We start from the raw sequence: 19,844 nt of genomic DNA on the forward strand, positions 1-19,844 counted from the left end.
AGTTTAACAACAAAAAAAACTGCCTGAAAACATCTGGAAGAGACAAATAAGAAATAATAAAAAAAAATCCAACTCCTGTGAGTAAAATTAGCATGTGAAAAATGCAGCCACTGCAGAGGAACTAACACAGTTTTTGGACCCTGGCTGCAACCCCCATGACCTGCAGGTGGAAATTATTGTGAGGTCATACATGTGAGCTGATGACATCACCACGCCAGCAGGCAGAGAAAGAGCAAGAACCTGGGTGGGTAAATGGAAACAACAAATAATTTAAATAGCCAGGAGAAACACCCAATTTCCATGGTGGACAGAGCCCCGGTCGCAGCAGAGCTGCTCTCTGGAACGGCAGGCACACAGCGCAGACCAGGGCACGTGGGGAGCACATGCCGCTGGGACAGAAAGTTAGAAAAAAAAATTGAAATAAAATGTTAACAGTTCTACAGTGCCCAGGTGTAGACACTGAGCAGTTAAGCTGCAGAGGACACAGGGCTTAACCATTTCCCCACGGTCAGCTCTGCCACACTCGGTGCATGCCGTGCAGCCTAAGGAAGAGCGGAGGTTTGGCGCACCCTTCCCCACGGCCATACCACCCCACCGGGAGTCATCTCTGTCCTGGGGAAGCACGGTGAAACTCCACCCGTGGGCTGGAAGGGCAGGAGGACAGAGGCAAAACACCTGAGCATCGTCCGGACTGCCTGTTGTGGTGCAGCCAAACTCACCAGCCTCAGCCACACAGGGGGACCCGTGGAAACACAAGAAACTCAATCTGAGTAAGAAATGCTGGACACCGCTGATCCTCCCTTCCAAAGAGCTACCACAGATAAGCTCCAAACACAGCAAGTTTCTGTTCAGAAGGAAAATGGACTGCAAAGATTGAAGCCAATGGACAGGACGTCATAAGCCAGGCTTAACCCCAGGATAACACCACCCCATCCTTCAAACCTGGCTGGGGCAACTCGTAGACCTATGGGGCAACACCCCACCCAGGGGGGTGACCGTGGAAGTGGGCAAGCCCAGAGTATTCTCCCTCCCAGAGATGGACACGCACCAGCTGGATTTCACAGCAGGGCTGCATTGCAACGCCGAGATCGGTCCTAAGGGACCAGAAACATCCTCAGGGGCCATCAAGTGGCTGGATGCAAAGCAAGACTGAAAGACAGCCCTGCTGCTGATCTGATACACAAAGGCAACATTTGCCTTCCAGAACCAAAGGCAAAAAGCACTTCCAGGAGGGTCGGATTAAGACAGACTGAGGAAATAAAGCGCCATACTAAAAAAATGCGGAAAATTTAGCAACATCCAGAATTACTGCAGGTCTGTGGGAAGCGCAGAGCCAGGAGCAGGAGTGGAACCCCAGGAGTGGAACCCCAGGAGTGACTTGAGAGTCTCAGGAGGAAGCACAGGAGCTCTTTTGGGCTTATTTGGTCAGTTTTTGAAGCAAGTGGTAAAGGACCTTTCCCAAAAGGCTGTTTATCTGCACGCTTCCTATAGTGGAGATTTTTTCCAGTCTCTGGCAGTGTTTGCTCCATTGGTATCTAAGGCAACAGATACCAGCCCCATGAAATCAGCCCCACTCCTCACTAACAACGTTAGCCAGTCCTGCAATGAAATTTAACCTGTGACACTGCTGTACTTTTCATTTAAACTTTCATTTGGAGAGAAGCAGTGTTTGGAGACCCTGCAGTTTGTCCTGCTAATAAAGACAAGTGTTGGGACCTTTAAAGGTGCCATTCATCTTTTGCCTTTATTAAATTCAATTTTCTTAAGCCCATGATACATCATGAAATTAAAGAGTTGACATTCCTGCAGAAACAAAAATATCTATCAAACATAAACAGAACGGGGGGAAAAAAAAAATGAGGCCTCTATTACCAAGAATTTATGGCTTAAAGTTGATCTGTTTCCACTTTTTTTCTCTCTCTTTTTTTTTTTTTTACAAGCATATGGTTTGTTTTAGATATCCAAAATGTTATTACAGATCTAGAATTTCATTAGTAATTATTATGAAATGGTGAGCACTTAGAGAGACACACACACACACAACCCCCCAACAGACGGCGATTCAGGAAGGCAGTCGGGCACGCTCCCACCTTTCACAGCGGCCCGGTGAGCTCAAACACGCTCAGCCCCATCGCCACCACCAAGGACCTGCGCTGCTTCTCCCCAGGTGGGCAAGGTGGAGGAGAGCAGCACAAGGGAATTAAAAGGAGAGGCTCACCGACGTTTCCTTTCTTTTAGCACAGTCTGATCACCCATAAGTATTACTTTGAGATCCTCGCCCATTTCCACTTCCAACACCGAGTACACGTTCCAACTTTGGCGGTGATTTGTGCCAGCAGCATTTGGGGCTTCTAAGTCTCCCCGCACCCCAGCTTTTGCTTATAGCACAACCAGAAGTTATGGATGTGCTGAAATAATGCTGAGGGTGTTCAGGGGCTGCAAATAGCCACAAGCTACCAGAAGAACGAATGTACCCATTTGAATTTTGCGAGCACTGCAATTAGGCATTTTATTTAGCACTGCAAAGTAACTTGAAAGGAAATCCAGGATTCAAACCACCAGCAATAAATAAGAGGCTTTTTATTTTCCTTTCATTGTCATGAAAAGTTGAACATGTTTTCTGTTGAGAAATTCTGCACGCAGCTCCCAATTACAAGGCATTTGCATTTATATTGTTGGAACACAGAGCTTCTAAAATCAATATTAACACGCTTAAAGAAAAAGACATCGGCACCCTGTCCCTCCCCTCAGCTGCGCCCCCAAACACTGTAACAATAGGAATCTACAGAGCCAGAGGCTTATACATATCCATTACCAGGTCCACTCTCTACAACAATCTTGCATTTATAATTTCAAGCAAATCTATGTGACAGCTTGCTCAGAATTTCTGCCTTAAAAAAAAAAAAAATTATTTATTCCCCCCCCCCCAAAAAAAAAAAAAAAAAGAAGTGCCAGGTGGAAGCTTCCCCTGTGACCTGGTGGTCCCAGGCCAGTGAGCTGAGCAGCAGCAGGAGGCTGCAGGGTAACTGCGGAATGGCTAGGGACTTCCTTTTGAGGGGGATTTGAAAAATTCATAAGGGCATGTGAAAGCAGTGCCATAAACCCAGCCTTTCTCTACCCAACCATCCTAAATGAAACTCCCCTCCCTTGAACACTGGAGGAGGGATGCGCAAATTCAGCTGTCTTGATCTTCTTGCTAATAAAAGAAATGAACAAGCACACAACTATACTTGCTAAACAATTCCCTCTAACAGGCAGATCTCGAGTTCAGAGAAGAAAATGCCAGTTCCCACAGAGGAATCTTTTTGCTTATCATTTTGGATCTGGGGAGCACTAACATCATTAGACACAAAAAGATTGCCCAGCAAGAACTTCCTGGCTCTCAACATCTCTTAATCCAGAAGTCCACATGTGAAGTGGACAGGGCACACATCAGTACAAAAACCGCCAGAGAATAATTTATCCCTTATGCCCACCCCCACGTGAAGAAGTTTAATAAACACAGGAATAAAAGATGCCCATAAAAATCAGAGCTGACTGTTCAAAATGCAATAAAATCAAGCAGAGGCCATTGAGAGAAAGGGATTTTTTCTGATAAGGAAAAATGTAAAACTTCCTACCAAAAGACCCCTTTACACCTTCAGAAAAGGTAAGGGCAGAAGATGCAAGGGAGTCTCCATGGAGAGGGGACAGGCTCAGCATCAGCTCATTTTGTTGAGGGATGTTTTCCCCAACCCCCTTTAAAGAAAAAAAGTCATTTTATGCACAAGGAGCTTATTTCTTAAACAAACACTCGTGGTTTTGATTTACACCATGGGCTGCTCCTAAATAATTTATGGCGGGTTAAATTTATTGCACAGCCCTGGCCGGCTGCAAATTCGAATTGCCAAATAATTAGATTTTAGGGCAATGCTTATAAATTATCCGCCGATTTGTCCGGACTTGTTTGTCAGTTGCTTTGTGCTTCGGGTCATCTTTGGCATTTCGCTGTTTGTGTTTTAATTGCTGATTTACACTTTGACAGATGAGAGTTGATGCCTCCAAGATCGGGGAGGGGGCAGGGGGGTGAAGAGCAGGAAGAATCAGAGCTTTTAAGGCCTTGTGATTTTCCTTTTTTTCCAAGGCAATTAAAATCGAAAAGGGACATATAGCAAGGATAGCACTAGCCTAACAGTTTCCATCCTCTGCCTTAATTATTATTTTAACTAAAGTCACTTCCAAGTAAGCAGCCTTGCACCGACCCTCAGGGGCAGTAACCAAGATGACCTCATAGGTCTTTCCCCACTTCTAAATTTTTATTAAACCAACCAAAACAAGTACCATAAAGGCAACACTTCTGCAGTGGGGGACAGCAGGACTTCTGCTGAATCAGGGCTATGCTGACTTTCCAAAGGATGCCTACCTGCACACACGGTGAGGAGTCTCTCCACGCTTCTGTAAGTTACTCTGTGTACTGATTAACCCTGCCAAAAGGTCTTTGGGGAAGCAGCTGACCCCAAATTTCTTGTTCCATCGCTGCCTAGCTTAAAGTACATATTTGCACGCACCCAGTTTAATACATTTAAACAACTGCTATATCCTGGAAAAGTGTGAAGGGGAATACACATCAAAATCAAAACACAAGGGAACTGGCAGGAATATGGAAAGATGATGAAACACTGGGCTAAGCTGATCTGAAGACAAATTCTGCTGCCCGATCATTGAATATCCAAGGTTTCTTCCTCCCCCTGCTCTTAGGTGAACCTCACTGCCTACCCAAACTCAGGCACTGGAGCCCAATGTCAAAGGCCAGATTTCCTCAAAGATAAATTCCGAGTTGCATTTTGAGTTCTGCACTGGCATCAAACCTGGCTCTTATTTTCAGGTGCTTCCTTACAACTGTGAGAGTGAGGAACCATTTCTCTTTCCTTAATAGAGGCTGAAATTCCCATCTAATCACATGCCTCCAGGAGCTTGAGCTTTAAGAGAGACATCTAGTCCATGCACCTGCCCCAGGGCAGCATCACCTCCCCCTAAATCATTTCTGACTTTGTCTAGGCTGTTTTTACAGACTCCAATAAGAGAGACTCACACGCTCCTCAGGCACTCCATCCTCCTGTTTCATTAGTCTTATCATTGGAAAGTTTTTCCTAATGTCTAATCAGAATTTCTCTTGCTGTTGTTTAAATTCATGACTGCTCTTCCTACCCACAGCAGACGGAAGCCAGAACACTGCCCTTCTCATTTCTGTAACAGAAGACCTCATCAGGCATACCTTTCTCTCTGCTGCACTAAACAAAACCCCAATGCTATCCAGCCTGCACTCACAGGTTCTGTTTTGCAGACCCCTGGTCACATTCTGTTTCTCTTTTGGACACTCTTGAAGTGGTCTCAATTTTATTTTTTTTTTTTTTTTTAAATGTATGGACTCCAAAGTGAAACACTTCCCCACCTGAGGTCCTTCTTACAGGGCCAAGAAACAGAGGATCCACATATGTCTCACAAATGACATTTTCCCCCTAAACTTATCACTGTGCTCTTTGGGACTTCTTTCATACCATTGTACCTGAAGTCTCAACAGCTGGCTCACAACCTTTATCCTGCCATCTTGAACAAAACTTCTGGTCGTCATTTGCACTCAGGCTGGTTCCCGCCTCTCAACATCAGAATCAGCTCACCTGCCAAAACCCACAAAGCTCTTTTGATCTTCCCAGCAGCACCCAGACTCACAAATAAGGCAGAACCTCCCTCCTCTTTCCACACCTATGATGAGAAATACAGACCAACAGACATTAACATTTCAATTTGTTTCTTTAAGCACTACTGACATGTATTTAACCACCCAGAAAATCTCCAACACCACAGCCAATGACAACTGAAGCTTGACAGTTTGGGGGAAGTTTAGTACTCAAACCAGGTTACAAAGAGCACACACACATTTCCAAATATTACCTTTCCATTGCAAGATGACAACTACGCTATATCCTTTTTCACATCTACTCCTTTCTACCACACGCAACCACCCTATGCAGTCCTCATTGCAGAATTATCAAATAATTTCAAGACCCAACCTCTTCACCCGATATCGAGCAGCACAAACGATCCATGTTCCCAGCAACACTAAAACATCTGGGAAGGGTAGAAAGGGGACACTAGCGCACGTAAACGAACACCCGGGGTTTTACAAACATCACAACTAGCTGCTGGTGACAGCACATTTCTGCCTGGCTGAGAGGAATTAAGTAACATAACCAAGAGCTATTTTGCCAGCTAACAAGCGCACAGATTGACAAAGAGAACACAGGGATGGCTGCACAGCCAGCTTGGCACAAAGGGGAAGAAAACACAAGACTTAGGCATGTCCTGTGCCGTCCTCACCAAAAATTGCTGAGCTGCACTTTCTCTTTACCAGGAAGGTTTTGTTCAAAATTAAGAGAAGATTACCTTAGCGCAGCAAAGACCATTCCCTAGGAACCACAGCAGCCTGAGAAGCACTCTAGACAATGCAACACCATGGAAGAATACTGCCTGGTTTGACATCACGCTGGGAGGGATGCAAAATACCTGCCGTGCCTCAGAGCCCACAAAACAGCAGCAGGCACGTACTGATCATCGGCGACCGTACAGGGCCATGCGCACGGCAGGACAAGCGCAGCGAACGTACAAGCCCGTGGCACCCGTTCCCTTCACTTCAGAAACACACGTGGTGTGAACATTTCCAGCAGCACACGTTACCCTCATCAGCAGCTTTACGGAGAGGCGAGCAAACCTTTAAACACGATACAGCACACTTGCACATTCCCGAGCTAGCCTGGATCTTTTCTTTTCAGGGTGACTGCCGCTCAACTACTTTCTGCTGTAACAACAAGTCTACTTAACTTTGCAACTTGTCACCTAAACGATGTGTAATGTTTGCACAGCTAAGGATACAGTGTTCAAACAGCACAGGTGGGGAATTGCATGCCGCGATGCATAACTGATGTGGGGTCTCCGCACGCTGCGCGGGAAAGGGCAACATGACTGATTGCTTTAAAGTAGTCGTCTCATCGGCCTGTCAATAACCAGCTGAAAGCTAAGCAGGTTGGGTCAGGTTAGGACTGCAGCAATTGGCCACCCGAGTGCCTTGATATTTTAGACTTGTTGCTATAATAATGCTGGGTTTATATCTTTAAATAAGAAATTGCTTTGAATTTTTTTTTTTTTCTTCACACATCAGATGTCTTGCCTGGTGGTCTCATGGTTGTGCTCTCCAGGAGATTTGGGTTCAGTCACCTTTCATGTTCTCTAGCTCATCAGGTTTTAAATAAATACAGCTAATTCTGTTGCCTGAAGCCATAACCTGCCCTGTCAGATTCACATGGGTCACAGCAAGGTTGTCCCCGCTTACTGGGAGAATGAGAGAGGTCTCCAAGGCAAAATGACTGCCAAGGAGAAGGCAGCTTTTGAGGGTTACACCGCACCTGGTGTCTCAGACCCTGCAGAAGCCTCTCAAACTCTGGTCTTTTCTCTACATCTTTTAAAATAAAGACGTTATTCTCCATATTGGTCAAAATAAGATTTCACAACAGTCCAACAGAATTGCAAAGAAGCACATGACATACAGAAAATATGATTAAAAAAGAACGGCATCTCTTTAATTTCAGATCTACCTTCTAGTACGTTGAGCTATGGATACTCATGTGCTCTTCACAGAACTTTTAACCATTCAGAGGAACTAGCTACAAGGCCTCAAAAAGTTTTTTCAAAAGATTGTTCAAAAAGTTAATGCAAATAGAAAAATAATCTAAAATAGCTTTTACATTAACTATTTCCTGCTACTCTAGGAACTGACAGTATTCTGACATAAAAAGAACAGCATAACAGCAGCCATGTAGCTTCATTAAATAAAGGGTATAAAGTAAGCCATAATTGGCAAAGAAATTTAAATATTTTTTACTTAGTTTTAGTTACCAAAAAAAAAGAAAAAAGGCTTTAAGTGATTGTGTTATGGGCATTTTTAACAGCATTCCTCTAGAAACACCACTGTAAGAAGCTGAATTGAGAAATAGGTGTTTAAAACTACACCCAAGCCTAAGCTGCATGAAGACAGGTAATTGCAGATTAATATTCCACTGTAATACTTATGCACAAGAGTGCCAAGTTAAAGTTGCCATGGGAAACAAGCCTGAATTTCTTCACTTTACAGCGATTGACAATCATCCTTAATAAAGGTTCTGGCAGGTGATTTCTAACGCACTGAGCTTAACAGCCACACAAAAACCTTGCAAGAACTGGGCTGCTACACAGGAATGTCTAGATAGAATAGGTAGGTGTGGTGGGTTGACCCTGGCTGGAGACCAGGTGCCCACCAAAGCTGCTCTGTCACTCCCCTCCTCAGCTGGACGGGGGAGAGAGAATATATTGAAAGGCTCGTGGGTCGAGATAAGGACAGGGAAAGATCACTCACCAATTACCATCATAGGCAAAACCAATTCGGGGAAAAAATTAATTTATTACCAGAGTAGAATAATAAGAAATAAAACCAAATCTTAAAAACACCTTCACCTTCTCCCTCCCCTCTTCCCAGGCTTAACTTTACTCCCGAATTCTCTCCCTCCTCCCCACCAACAGTGCAGGGGGACAGGGAATGGGGGCTGCGGTCAGTTTGTCCCACATTGTCTCTGCCACTCCTTCCTCCTCAGGGGGAGGACTCCTTGCACTCTTCCTCAGCTCCAGTGTGGGGTCCCTCTCACGGGAAACAGTCCTCCACCAACATCTCCAACATAAGTCCTTCCCTACAGGGCTACAGTTCTTCACAAACTGCTCCAGCCTGGGTCCCCCCATGGGGTTTCAAGCCCTGTCAGCAAACCTGCTCCAGCCTGGGCTCCTCTCTCCATGGGGCCACAGGTCCCACCAGGAGCCTGCTCCAGCACAGGCCTCCAACGTGGTCACAGACTCCTTCAGGCACCCTCCTGCTCTGGTGTGGGGTCCTCCCCGGGCTGCAGGTGGCGATCTGCTCCCCCGTGGAGCTCCATGGGCTGCAGGGGCACAGCCGGCCTCACCGTGGGCTTCCCCAGGAGCTGCTGGGGAACCTCTGCTCTGGCACCTGGAGCACCTCCTGCCCCTCCTCCTTCCCTGGCCTGGCTGACTGCAGAGCTGTTCCTCTCATGTATTCTCACTCCTCTCTCCAGCTGCTGTTCCACAGCAGTTGTTTTCCCCGTCTTAACTCTGTTACCCCAGAGGCACTGCCACCATCGCTGATGGGCTCGGCCTTGGCCAGCAGCAGTTCCGTCTTGGAGTCATCTGGCATTGGCTCTATCGGACACAGGGGAACTTTCTAGCAACTTCTCACAGAAGCCACCCCTGTAGCCTTCCCACTACCAAAACCTTGCCATGCAAACCCAATACAGTAGGCATGGGCACATCTCCATTATCCATCTCTGGGTAGTAGGACTGTGACAATCTCTGTTACTTTGTGAGCCACCTTCTGCATTCCCATCCTTGCCTTCAGCTAGGATTGCCTTGGCACAGGCTCCACTGAGCACCACTTGAAGAGTACGTAGAAGACGCCTCACAGCCTGCTTCCCAGCAGTCCCTCCATAACCTCCTCCCACAGCAAGTTTGTGATTTCAGGGACATATTCCTCCTAGAAAGCCCTCTGAGCCTGGGCTACAGTTCCCAAGCCAGCTTGCCTATTCCCCTATCTCCTCACCCTGAGCAAGGAGCTTGGCAGGGACTGCACATCTGTTGCTACAGCCTAAATTTGGTGGAAATCAACACCCATTCCCATTACAAGGTCAGTCTATAAATCACAGCATCTCAGAAGCATAAACACATCATTCAGCTGTCCCTGCCATGGGAACGAGACCATGGGTAGAGCAGTACAGGCAGCGGAGAGGCAGCAATCATTGCAGCCACTCCAGCTGCACCTGCCCGCCAGAACCGCAAGACGAATGGTTCAGGGGAAAACGCCTTTAATGCTCTTTTACACCAGCACTCAAGGAAACACAGCCTGAACCCAGTTTAACCTTGTCATGCATTTGTACTTAATATTATCTTACAGAAAGACTGGTTCCCATTTGTTAATACGCTTTTGCCAAGCAGGAAATGTACTATGATCCTCCAGATTTGTTTATACACTTAAAAATAAATTAGTAACTGAACATATGCTTATTCATAGTCTCAGTGTTTACGGTTTTATACTGAAATGGTGAGTGATGTTCTGTATTTATTAGTGTGTCCAGTTTCATCTGACAGCAGTTATAATTAAAAATTTCCCCCAAATAACAATCAAAATGCATGCTAAATAAACTTGAAATATGTAGGATGCACTAAAGAAAAGTATCAAGATGTTTGTGTATTTAAAATGTGCTGTTTAAGAGAATATGGAAAACTTTGTCTATAAACAATTTATTCTTCTGCCTGTGGTCACAACCTCCTTCAGCAATTAGAAGATCTGAACATTTCATACCTTCCTCTTACAGAGAGTTTGGAAGAGGCAAATGTGTAATTCCCAACTGATTATCAAATTTGAGAGAATCTGAGACACTGAACTCAAGTACCTGAAGAAACTGACATAAACAAAGCAACTTCTTCATTACCAAAAGTTCGTTTAGCAGTTTAGCAACTCCTAGGTCCAGCTCCTTCTGCCAGGTCAGGGGTCTGATACTCTTTTACACTTCTAGGCAGCACACTTACAAAGCTTCAATTTTATTTGGTTGTCATTTAAGTGGCTTTAATAGATTATAGTAGAGATTAATATCCTATACAGAAGCCTAATATCAAATTCAGCTTTGAACAGATCTGATTTCTACCTTCAGACTTTTTACATTTTAAAAAATTATTGCTTTTCATCCTCTCTGCTGAAGGCAACATACTTGGCTTGCTGACCGAAAGAGGCACACTCACTCGCTGCATTAATAAAATAAGGTTACAGGCAGCCACAGATCTGAGCTTGGGAAGCTCCTTAGCACAGGCACTGAAAGCACTGACCATCATAAACACTGGTGTATACAAGGACAAAGGGACAAAAGAGCGAGACTCTCACTTATTAATGCGTCTTCTCTTGTGTAGCTAAAGCACCGTATGTACCTGGCTCTACAGGCTGACAGCATATAAAAGCGGCAGGTACTTATAAACTCTTAGCAGACAGTAAAGGAAAAAAAAAGTCAGAGTTAGAACTGAAAAATGAAGCACACTACCACCATCATGGTCCAAGGTCCACCAACCTCTGCAGAACGACCTGACCCCATTGGGCTTCAGATCAAATTCCAAATGCACAAGGTAAGCTTTAAAGAGATGCGAGGGGCCACCTATAAACATCCCTTACTGCCAACCCCTACTGACCTTTGGCTGGCTAAAACACTACACAACACAGACTGTGCCTCTATTCTTTCAGGTTTTCCCATCTATCCATCCACAGTTAAACCCCCCACCTTCTTTTCTCTCTGGGATGGTCTCATTATTCATAAATACATCCAAAAACCCATAAAGCTAAGCTGCTTTTTTGTGTACATAAACACGCACTTTGATTTAGGAGCGTATCTGTTGAAAGCCATCAGAAATCAGGACTGCAAGGATGTTACTATTCCTCTGTGGGTGCCGGGCAGGGAACATGAAAGACCCTCCATGCCCAACCCCAGAAGTGGTAAAAACAAAGGGCAGAGGCCACAAGGCACTCAGGCAGCGCTCCCAGCCGCTGGAGCCATGATACAGACAGCCTCCCGGGGGAATATCACTGTCCTTGATGCTCCTTGATCCCCATTACAGAGGCCATACCATGAGACCTCAGAGAGAGATTGGGCAGTGTGAAAGGGAATGGAAATGAAGGAGTCTTCAGGGTTCCCAAATGAGCACGAAGGACTTCCCCAGGGATCAAGGCAGCAAGGCTGCCAGCTGGAGAAGAGCACAAGTAAATACAGTGGGAGGGGGAGCAGATGTAGTAGTCACATACCTTAGTGTAGATAAAAAGATAGCTCTTTCAGTAGTTTCTGGTAAGAAAAGAAGCCAGAATATTTTGAAGAGCAGTTAGTGAGAAACGTGAAGCATGCTGCACGGTGGCAAGTGCAGTCTGCAAGACTTCTAGGCTGAGCTGGCTAAATTTACAGCTATGCCTACCCACTTAAAGTAACCTAGATCACAGCTTAGCTCTGTATATGCAGCCTTCTCGTCAAATCCCAATGCATTTGAATTTCATTGTATCTAGACTTCTATTTTCCAGGTATTAAAACAAAAACATAAAAAGGATCAAGATCACAGTGAAGATCAGCACCTGACCATTCCTAGCTCCCAGGTCTGTCCTCAGACCAAACCTCCAAAACCTGTCTGCCATGGCTGCAGTGAAAAATCCTGCCATATAAAACCTTGCACAAAACATCACTGAAATACACAGCACAGTTTGCTCACCACGACATACAGCCCAGCAGTGAAGAGGACAAAAGCCATGCTGGTCAGCAAAAAGGTAAGATGTAGCTAGGGGCATCAAGTGAAGTCTCATTTTATAAAGTTGCCCAATTCTGGCAGGCACCTTCAGCCTTTCCAGCTACACTGATTCCCATGTAGCAAGAGCTATTTCTTTATTTGTCGAACTAATTTGTTGGTGAGGATGTGAGGGACTGACAACCCTTTCCACACACAGTACAATGCAGACAGGCACTGAACACAGCAGACTGGAAAAACACCACTGAAGAACATCTCCACCTTAAAGGTGCTATCTCACCAACAAAATATATAGCAGATCTGCATTGGCCCAGACCATTACTTTCCCTGGCAAGGACTTGGGGACAAAGCTCCTTAAAACAGTAGTAATCATATTCCACTCATGCTCCTTTTTACTGCCAGCTGTAAACTAGCTCCACATGCATCATGGTTTTGCATCAAAATGTGCAGAGACCAAGCCCATATCCAAAGGAACAAGGTAGATCCAATTTACAGCTTTGACAGGTCTGTGCACCCGAGGTGGAGCGTGCAGGAAATAGCCTGACATCTCACTTGGAGAGCGGTTAAGACCCTGCTAGCAGAACTAGATGCAGAGCCACAACAGCCTCCCACAAAGACCCAGCAGAAGAACAGGGGATTTGCTGTCCATTTTTCAAGAAACACGAGAGGCAGGCAGCACCCACCAAGGCAGTACTGGGGAAGAGAGGAGTCAAGTTTGATCCCAGCCTGCAGCATCCCTTTGACAGGACAAGCCCAAGGGAAACCACAGCTGTACTGAGAAACAAACACACTGTACCAAGTCACTTCAGTAATGAGATATACCACACTGAAAACCACTTAGCCTTTAGTATATTCGAAACAAAGCAAATGGAAGTTATTCTGACCCAGTGAATATATTACTGGCAATACCTGTAAGATGCCAATTGTTCGGCAGAGGAGGGCGAGAAGTCCAAGTTCAATTTAGAGACTCAGAAACTCTGTTTATTTCTTACCAACCCAATATTAGTTTGTTTTTTTTCTTTTTAGCATGGTTTTCTAATTTAAATGGAAAACCTAGGCCCATCCTGCTGACAACTGAAAACATATTTACTACTATGCTCTATGCTACTATGGAAGAACTGTCTGGATAAAATCCTCTGTAATTCATCTGGATCTCTATATGTTTCCAGTGGTAGGGTAGTGGAAAATCTCTCTGAAGATGAACTCCTCCTGTCTCATTACACTCCAGAGTTAACACCCAGGCAAGATAACTTCAGCAAGATCAGATAGCTCCAAACTATTGTTCTTCTCTACTTAGACACACCATTATGTTGCACATATTCATATCATTCAAACTATTCTTTTCCTAAAGCTGTTGGCTACCAACAGCCTTTTTCCTTGCAGAATCAAACAAGGCTGCCATGAGTACTCTACTAAATGCAGGTTCCCAGCCAAAAATTTTTAGACCCTCCCCAGTTCACGCAGATGACAAACATACATGACTTAAAGAGGTTTTCGATAACTCATGAATTGTCACTTCCTTGATGGAAATCAGGCTCCTTCATTTCATTCCCACCAAACAGTCCTGGCATTGCTCCTGAGAGAGCAGGTGACTGGCAAAAGCCCTGGAGGACCAGGAATAGAAGGAAAGTGGAACAAACCAGAGCAAACGAGTGAGCCAGCACTGTGCTTTTTCCTTCCACCTCTCAGAACAGCAGTAGCAGCAACTTGCAAGGAGATAATTAACAGGATTGACTATTTACCTGAGGATGAATCTGTGGTTTATCACATGTAGCCTCAAAATCCAGCACTAAGAAGTAGTGATATCTCTGTGGAGGGAAGGACGACATTGCTGCCATGGAAGCTCCAAAGCCGTGGGACGCCAGTTTCCTGCTTATGATGGAACCGTACCCTTTGAGAACACCAGCCGGGTGGAGGGAGCACACAGCTTGTCTTGCCCTTGGAAGTAAGTTTTGGGGAAACTTTGCTGCTCCAGTATGGAGGAGTGCTATCATTGAACATCCAGAAGCATCTGAAACTGAAGACAGACTCAAGTTACTCATGCACACATACATCTCATCTTTTCGCTGGCCTCCTCCTCTCTGTGCTTCCCAGTAGAGGTTCCAGCATCGCAAAAACACAGTAACCTGCTCTAAGTACAACAGATGACATTTGGACTGAGCTTAAGGTGTCCAGAATCATGGGCAACTGGAAATTAAGCTCTGCAAACAGCTCTAAATTAAGAACTATGAGACAGGCAACAGTCATGGCTCCAGGCACCAGATCACAAACCCCTGCTGAACCTTACAGCAGAACACAACACAAACCACTCAAACACTGAAAATCTGATCTAAACCTCATTGAAATTCCTGAGGCAGCCTTTCATCTTTTCATATACAATGCAACTTTGGATACATGGTAGGAATTAAATACAGCAATACACATATCAACACTACAACTCATCCAAACAGCTTGGCCCAGAAATGCCTGTTAGTTGCACCGAAACCTCCCACTTCCATTACAAATCCACACGGTCTGGTGGAAGGCTCCTGGAGCCTGGAAGGCTCCTCCCCAGGGAAGCTCTCATTTGCTCTCTGTGAGGTTCCTCAGATATGTGATTCTAGTGCTACACTTGATTTCTTACTTCAGGTATTTCTCGGAGGAGGATATTGGTTCAACAAACCCACACCTGAACTACAGGGACTGCAGGAACTGTAAAATGCAAGCAGGACTCTATAGGTTACAGTCTCCCTCCCAAAGAAATACCTCACCCAGCCATCACCTCCTGATGCTTCTATTTAACAAATGTGATATAATAAATTACATTATCCATGCAAGACTGTCTGGATGTTCCCCCTACCCTTTTTCTTCTAAAACGCTGCAGGAAAAATTTGATAGGACTGTCACTGCCCAAGGTGGGCCAGCCTTGGGGCTGTTAATACATTTATTGGGATAAGAGTTCATGAGGTGTTACAGCTGGGTTACAGCGACTGATAGCAAAAGAGGCAAATTGCAACAACCCAGTCCTCTTGAACAAGGATATGAGTACTCCCTCTAACTATATACATACACACACCTCACTACAGAGATTTAAAATCCATCCCCCCAGCTGGTCCCACTGTTCGTGGCTTTGGGCAAGAGCTCTGTCGCACCACATGCCACTGACCCGCCTGGTTTCTGAGCCCAGCCTCCCCACACCCGCGCTCACTTTTTGCTCCACTGTAAAGGGCTGGAAGCGCCCGCCGCGAGACATGGTGCCGAAACAGGCACGGCGAAGCGGAGGACTCACCGCCCGCGAACAAAGTCGCTGTTTGCACAAAAGACAGCGTTTGCTCTCTCCCATCCGTTAGTCCGTCAGGTAAATAATGCACGTGCCAAAACACACACTTAATGAGGTAAATAATATGCCTTGAATAACGGCTAAATCTGTATTTACCTGCGAGACCAGAGAAACTCGGAAGGACCAGATTAGGAGATAATTGCGGCTGAGCAAGTTGTGTGCTTCGAGTAAACATGCGTTTGGTAACCTTCCCTTTCCAAGGTTTTGAGTGAAAGGCAAAAATCAAAGGAGCTGACATGTTTAAGACAGTGCCAGTGCCCACGCTGCCAATTCCACGGCATATATGCATCACTACCTTGTGGCTTTCACGTTTTGGGGGACTGCTTGCTTTATTAAAGCAGTGTGCCAGGCAGCAGGTACCGAGAAAACTGAAAACTCAAGTTACAAAATCATAACAAAGAGACCAACGTTGCATTTATCCTAAAGGGGGTCAGTTCTATCTATTGCTTTTCATCCACAGCTTTTACTGTCATTAATAAATGCATTACAGCCAAATAGAAGCTAGTTATATTCTAACCTGCCTCAGATAAGAGATATTTAAGGTATACGTGCTTTAAATCCTCAAGCTACTGGCTATGAATCTAAAGGCCCTTCACAGCAAATACAATATCTCAGAAAAAAACAGACTGTAAGTTAGTTGTGGTAAACCCTGGTCTTTAGCCTACTGCATAAAGTAAAATACACAGTTGGAGTGGGGGAGGCACACAGGCTTCAACCCCTGTATCAAACACAGGCAATAAAACATACATTATCCACCCACACGCAGCAGGATCAGTACTTCTCTAATGCATCTTAACTGGTAAGATTAGGGCATCAGCCATGATCCCCATGAATTTTCAGGCTGGCCCTCACCACACACAGCGGTGCAGAGGTCCCCGAGCCACTCGGTCCACACAGCAAAAGTAAACCAACCATCTCGGCAGGAGTCAGGCACGTCACCACACGGACGTGGCAGTGCCACTCCAGACCCCGGTAGGTCTATGTCACACAGGTACCGGGGGACACCAGCCCAATGAAATAACAGCCAACATCTAGTGCCTGTTTACACGAACAACTTCTGCAAGTGGCTCATGTCTAACAACAGGATCAGCGTGCCTCCCCGCTCTCCCGCGTAGCAGAGGGAAGCAGTGCTCTGAACCAAGGTGTGCGAGCGGGGTATCGCATGCTGATTCCCCTACACAGGCGGCACATAAATAAGAGCAACCGCACTGCAAACTCTGCACCTTCAGCCAAACGAAGTTTTAACTGCATGTTTACCCAGCCACTGCTCTAGGTGCCCTGGGAAGACCTCACATCATCTTCTTTGGCAAGGTCAGAATGCCTCGGAGCACAAGATAGCTGGTGAGCAAACACACTTTATTAGAAGCCATGTACAGCATTTATAACAGCTATGACAATGCAAAGCACTAGTAATTATCCCATATTTTTTCCCAACAGACAACAATGCAAGCAACGCCGCTTCAAGAGTTAGAAACCCGACTCTACCCATATAAATCCACATGTCCCCTGGTTCCATTTCTAAGCCTCCGTAAAACAGCACATACATATTTCTTTTGCACACAGGGTCAGATTATAATCTCAGACAGTGCAAGCTGTCACATCTGGCATTCAACCCTACTAGGTTAATATTTCATATCACACAGCTCCAATTCCTTACACAGATACATATGAAGCGTAATGGGACCATGAACTGAGGCTGGACTTCAGGAATTATTTTGACAGATTGTACACAGACCTAGGAAAATGTGACAGCACTTTACATTTGCAACACCCAATAACACGCAAAGCGGCCACATCTGGTGGGTTTTGGTTGGAAGATAAAGTTCACGTTATGTGCAGCATGTGCCACATGTGACATCACCAGCTACAATCAGCAACTGTCTTTTAAAAATAATTAAAAAACAACCCTCTGGATATCAGTTGCAGGTAACAAGACAAGCTCAGGCTGTCTGCAGCTCTTGCTTGTTAGTGGTCCAAGCACACGATACTAAAGCATGACAGTTTGATCACCAGCAAGTAAGGAAAGCCAAGAGAAAGGCAGGTGCCAGCCATAGGCTTTGCGCCCACCAAGCACAAAGCAGAGAATCCGCACCAGTGGCTGTCATCCTCCAGGCTTCCCACTGGGGAAGCCACTTAGGGGCAACCACAAGTGGCAAGGAACAAGATGGGCAACTCCTGCCACATGAAGTACACTGGTGACAAAAACCAGCAGGGCATTGCAAGTGCTCTCCCCCACCTGCGGGACAGCCCCAAAGCCACGTAGAGATGTGCACCATGCAAGCTGCCGAGGATTCAAATTCATCAATAGTGAGACAAACTAGCCTACAAAGTTGAGCTTACTGGGCTCTTTGTACATAACATTAATATTTACATTTTACAACCACATCTAATTAAAATCACCTGGCAGCAAGAGAAGACATAACTCTTAACAGCTTGCCTTTAACCCAAAAATATTCCCCTTCACTGTCCAGTTTGGTAAGTTGATGTAGGGAGGCAGCAAGAAGACAAATACCCAAGTTCAGGTTGGAGAGGTGACCCAAAAAATTATGTGTTTTACGAGAGCTTCCATTTACAAGTTAAATTACTTTGTTAGTGCAATATGGCCCTCCACCGTATTAAAAAATAAACAAATAACCCTCCCCCACACTATTCTAAAGGACAAACTAAAAATTAAAAAATAAAAGTAAGCTTTGGGAGTCATACGCTTCAGTTTATTCCCCATGCAAAGCCTGGGTAGGGGCAGCTGTGACTCCTGGCTTCCAACAGACAACTGAACTCAAAGCTTGAGCAACCAAAACCAATCCAAAATGTAATTCAGGGTTGTCTTATTTTGTTATAGTGTCTTATTTTATTAAATCATAAATATAAAGAGTAAAAAGATAGGGTAATAAAGATGTTTCTTGTAGAACAAAATTGCATGCAATTAGCAACAGCTGGAACAGTGTTACAAAAAACGCAGGACTTCCATTTTGGTAGCTGTTCAAATGCATACTCAAGAGGCCAAATGTGAGCCCATATTTCAGTTGTGTGAAGATGTAACTGAAGAACAATAGAGATAACTCCACTTTTTTTAAAATCAACCTTAACCTAAACCCAAATATTTCATTAGATGAACTACAGTCCAAAAATGACAGCACCTGGCTAGCCTGCAAGGAAGGAAACAAGAGACTATGAACAAAACCAGCTTAGCCACTGTCACCACCCAAACTTGGGGAAAAAAAAAAAAAGGAAAACAAACAACAAAACACAAAGTTTTTAGAACCGTTTTAATAATGTAACATAATTTTAGACAGGTAAATTTACTTCTTTAATTTGTTAACCTCAAGTATCTTCCCTTGAACATGAATTGAGTACACTTCCTTGGCTGTATTCCCTTCACTTTTGGCTGGGTTTGTCTCCGGCACTGCTAGACAACCAAGCCTGCATTTTGGAAAATTCGTAACATAACTTTCCCAAAGCATTGCCACGGGATACCTATATGCTGTCCCATCATTAATCAGCTCAGATACAACTTAGCATCAATCATTTTGTTTTTACAGCACTCTGCAGTCACGCTCAGCCCCTTCCCCCTACAGATGAAGAGGTCCCTGTTCTCAAGAACTTACAGTCTAGAGTTAGATGCAATACAACAAGTAAGGGTAACAGCAGAGAAGGATGAGGGTTACAGGAGCAAAGTCAGGCAACCACTAATCCAGGAGATAGTGTATCTCAGTAGTTAAATTTAAAAAAATAATTCACTCTATATTGGCACCAGCTTCCCTCTACACGACCATTATGGAAGAGATAAGTGAATATGGAAAGGGTTGGCTAAAGGATGGAGGGCACTCTCGTGTTAAGGAAGGTCTCTCCCATTTCTTGAGCTCATTCTTCCCGCTGCGTTCCTTGGCTGATATGTCAAAGGCACCACCAGATATGTCAGCTATGTCAGAGCATCAGAATCTCTTCCATTGTGACATCACAGACATGATGGCTTGTGAGATCACAATGAGCAAGGCCGAAGGCGCTGATTACTTAGGGAAGCACTTGCTGGGGCTATCACACCCTATGAGGCTGGGAAACAAACACATCTCAGTTCACTTGACAACACAGTGAAACCCACATGAGACTCCACATCAGCAAGACGCAAACT

At 45.0% G+C, this 19,844-nt stretch overlaps 1 protein-coding gene across 1 annotated transcript in view; it reads right to left on the reverse strand.

Annotated features, from left to right (window-relative positions):
• The window catches only part of ERI3 (ERI1 exoribonuclease family member 3), a gene marked incomplete at both ends in the record, with an annotated part of 125,073 nt that extends 110,683 nt beyond the window's left edge, over window positions 1–14,390 (reverse strand). Inside the window, one exon of the mRNA XM_082003101.1 lies at window positions 14,139–14,390. Within this exon, the coding sequence (XP_081859227.1) occupies window positions 14,139–14,390 (252 nt within the window). The remainder of the gene's footprint in view (window positions 1–14,138) is intronic.
• Window positions 14,391–19,844: the final 5,454 nt, after the last annotated feature.

The sequence above is a fragment of the Phaethon aethereus genome (genome assembly GCF_964289735.1).
Source record: "Phaethon aethereus genome assembly, chromosome: 8".
NCBI classification, from domain to species: domain Eukaryota; kingdom Metazoa; phylum Chordata; class Aves; order Phaethontiformes; family Phaethontidae; genus Phaethon; species Phaethon aethereus.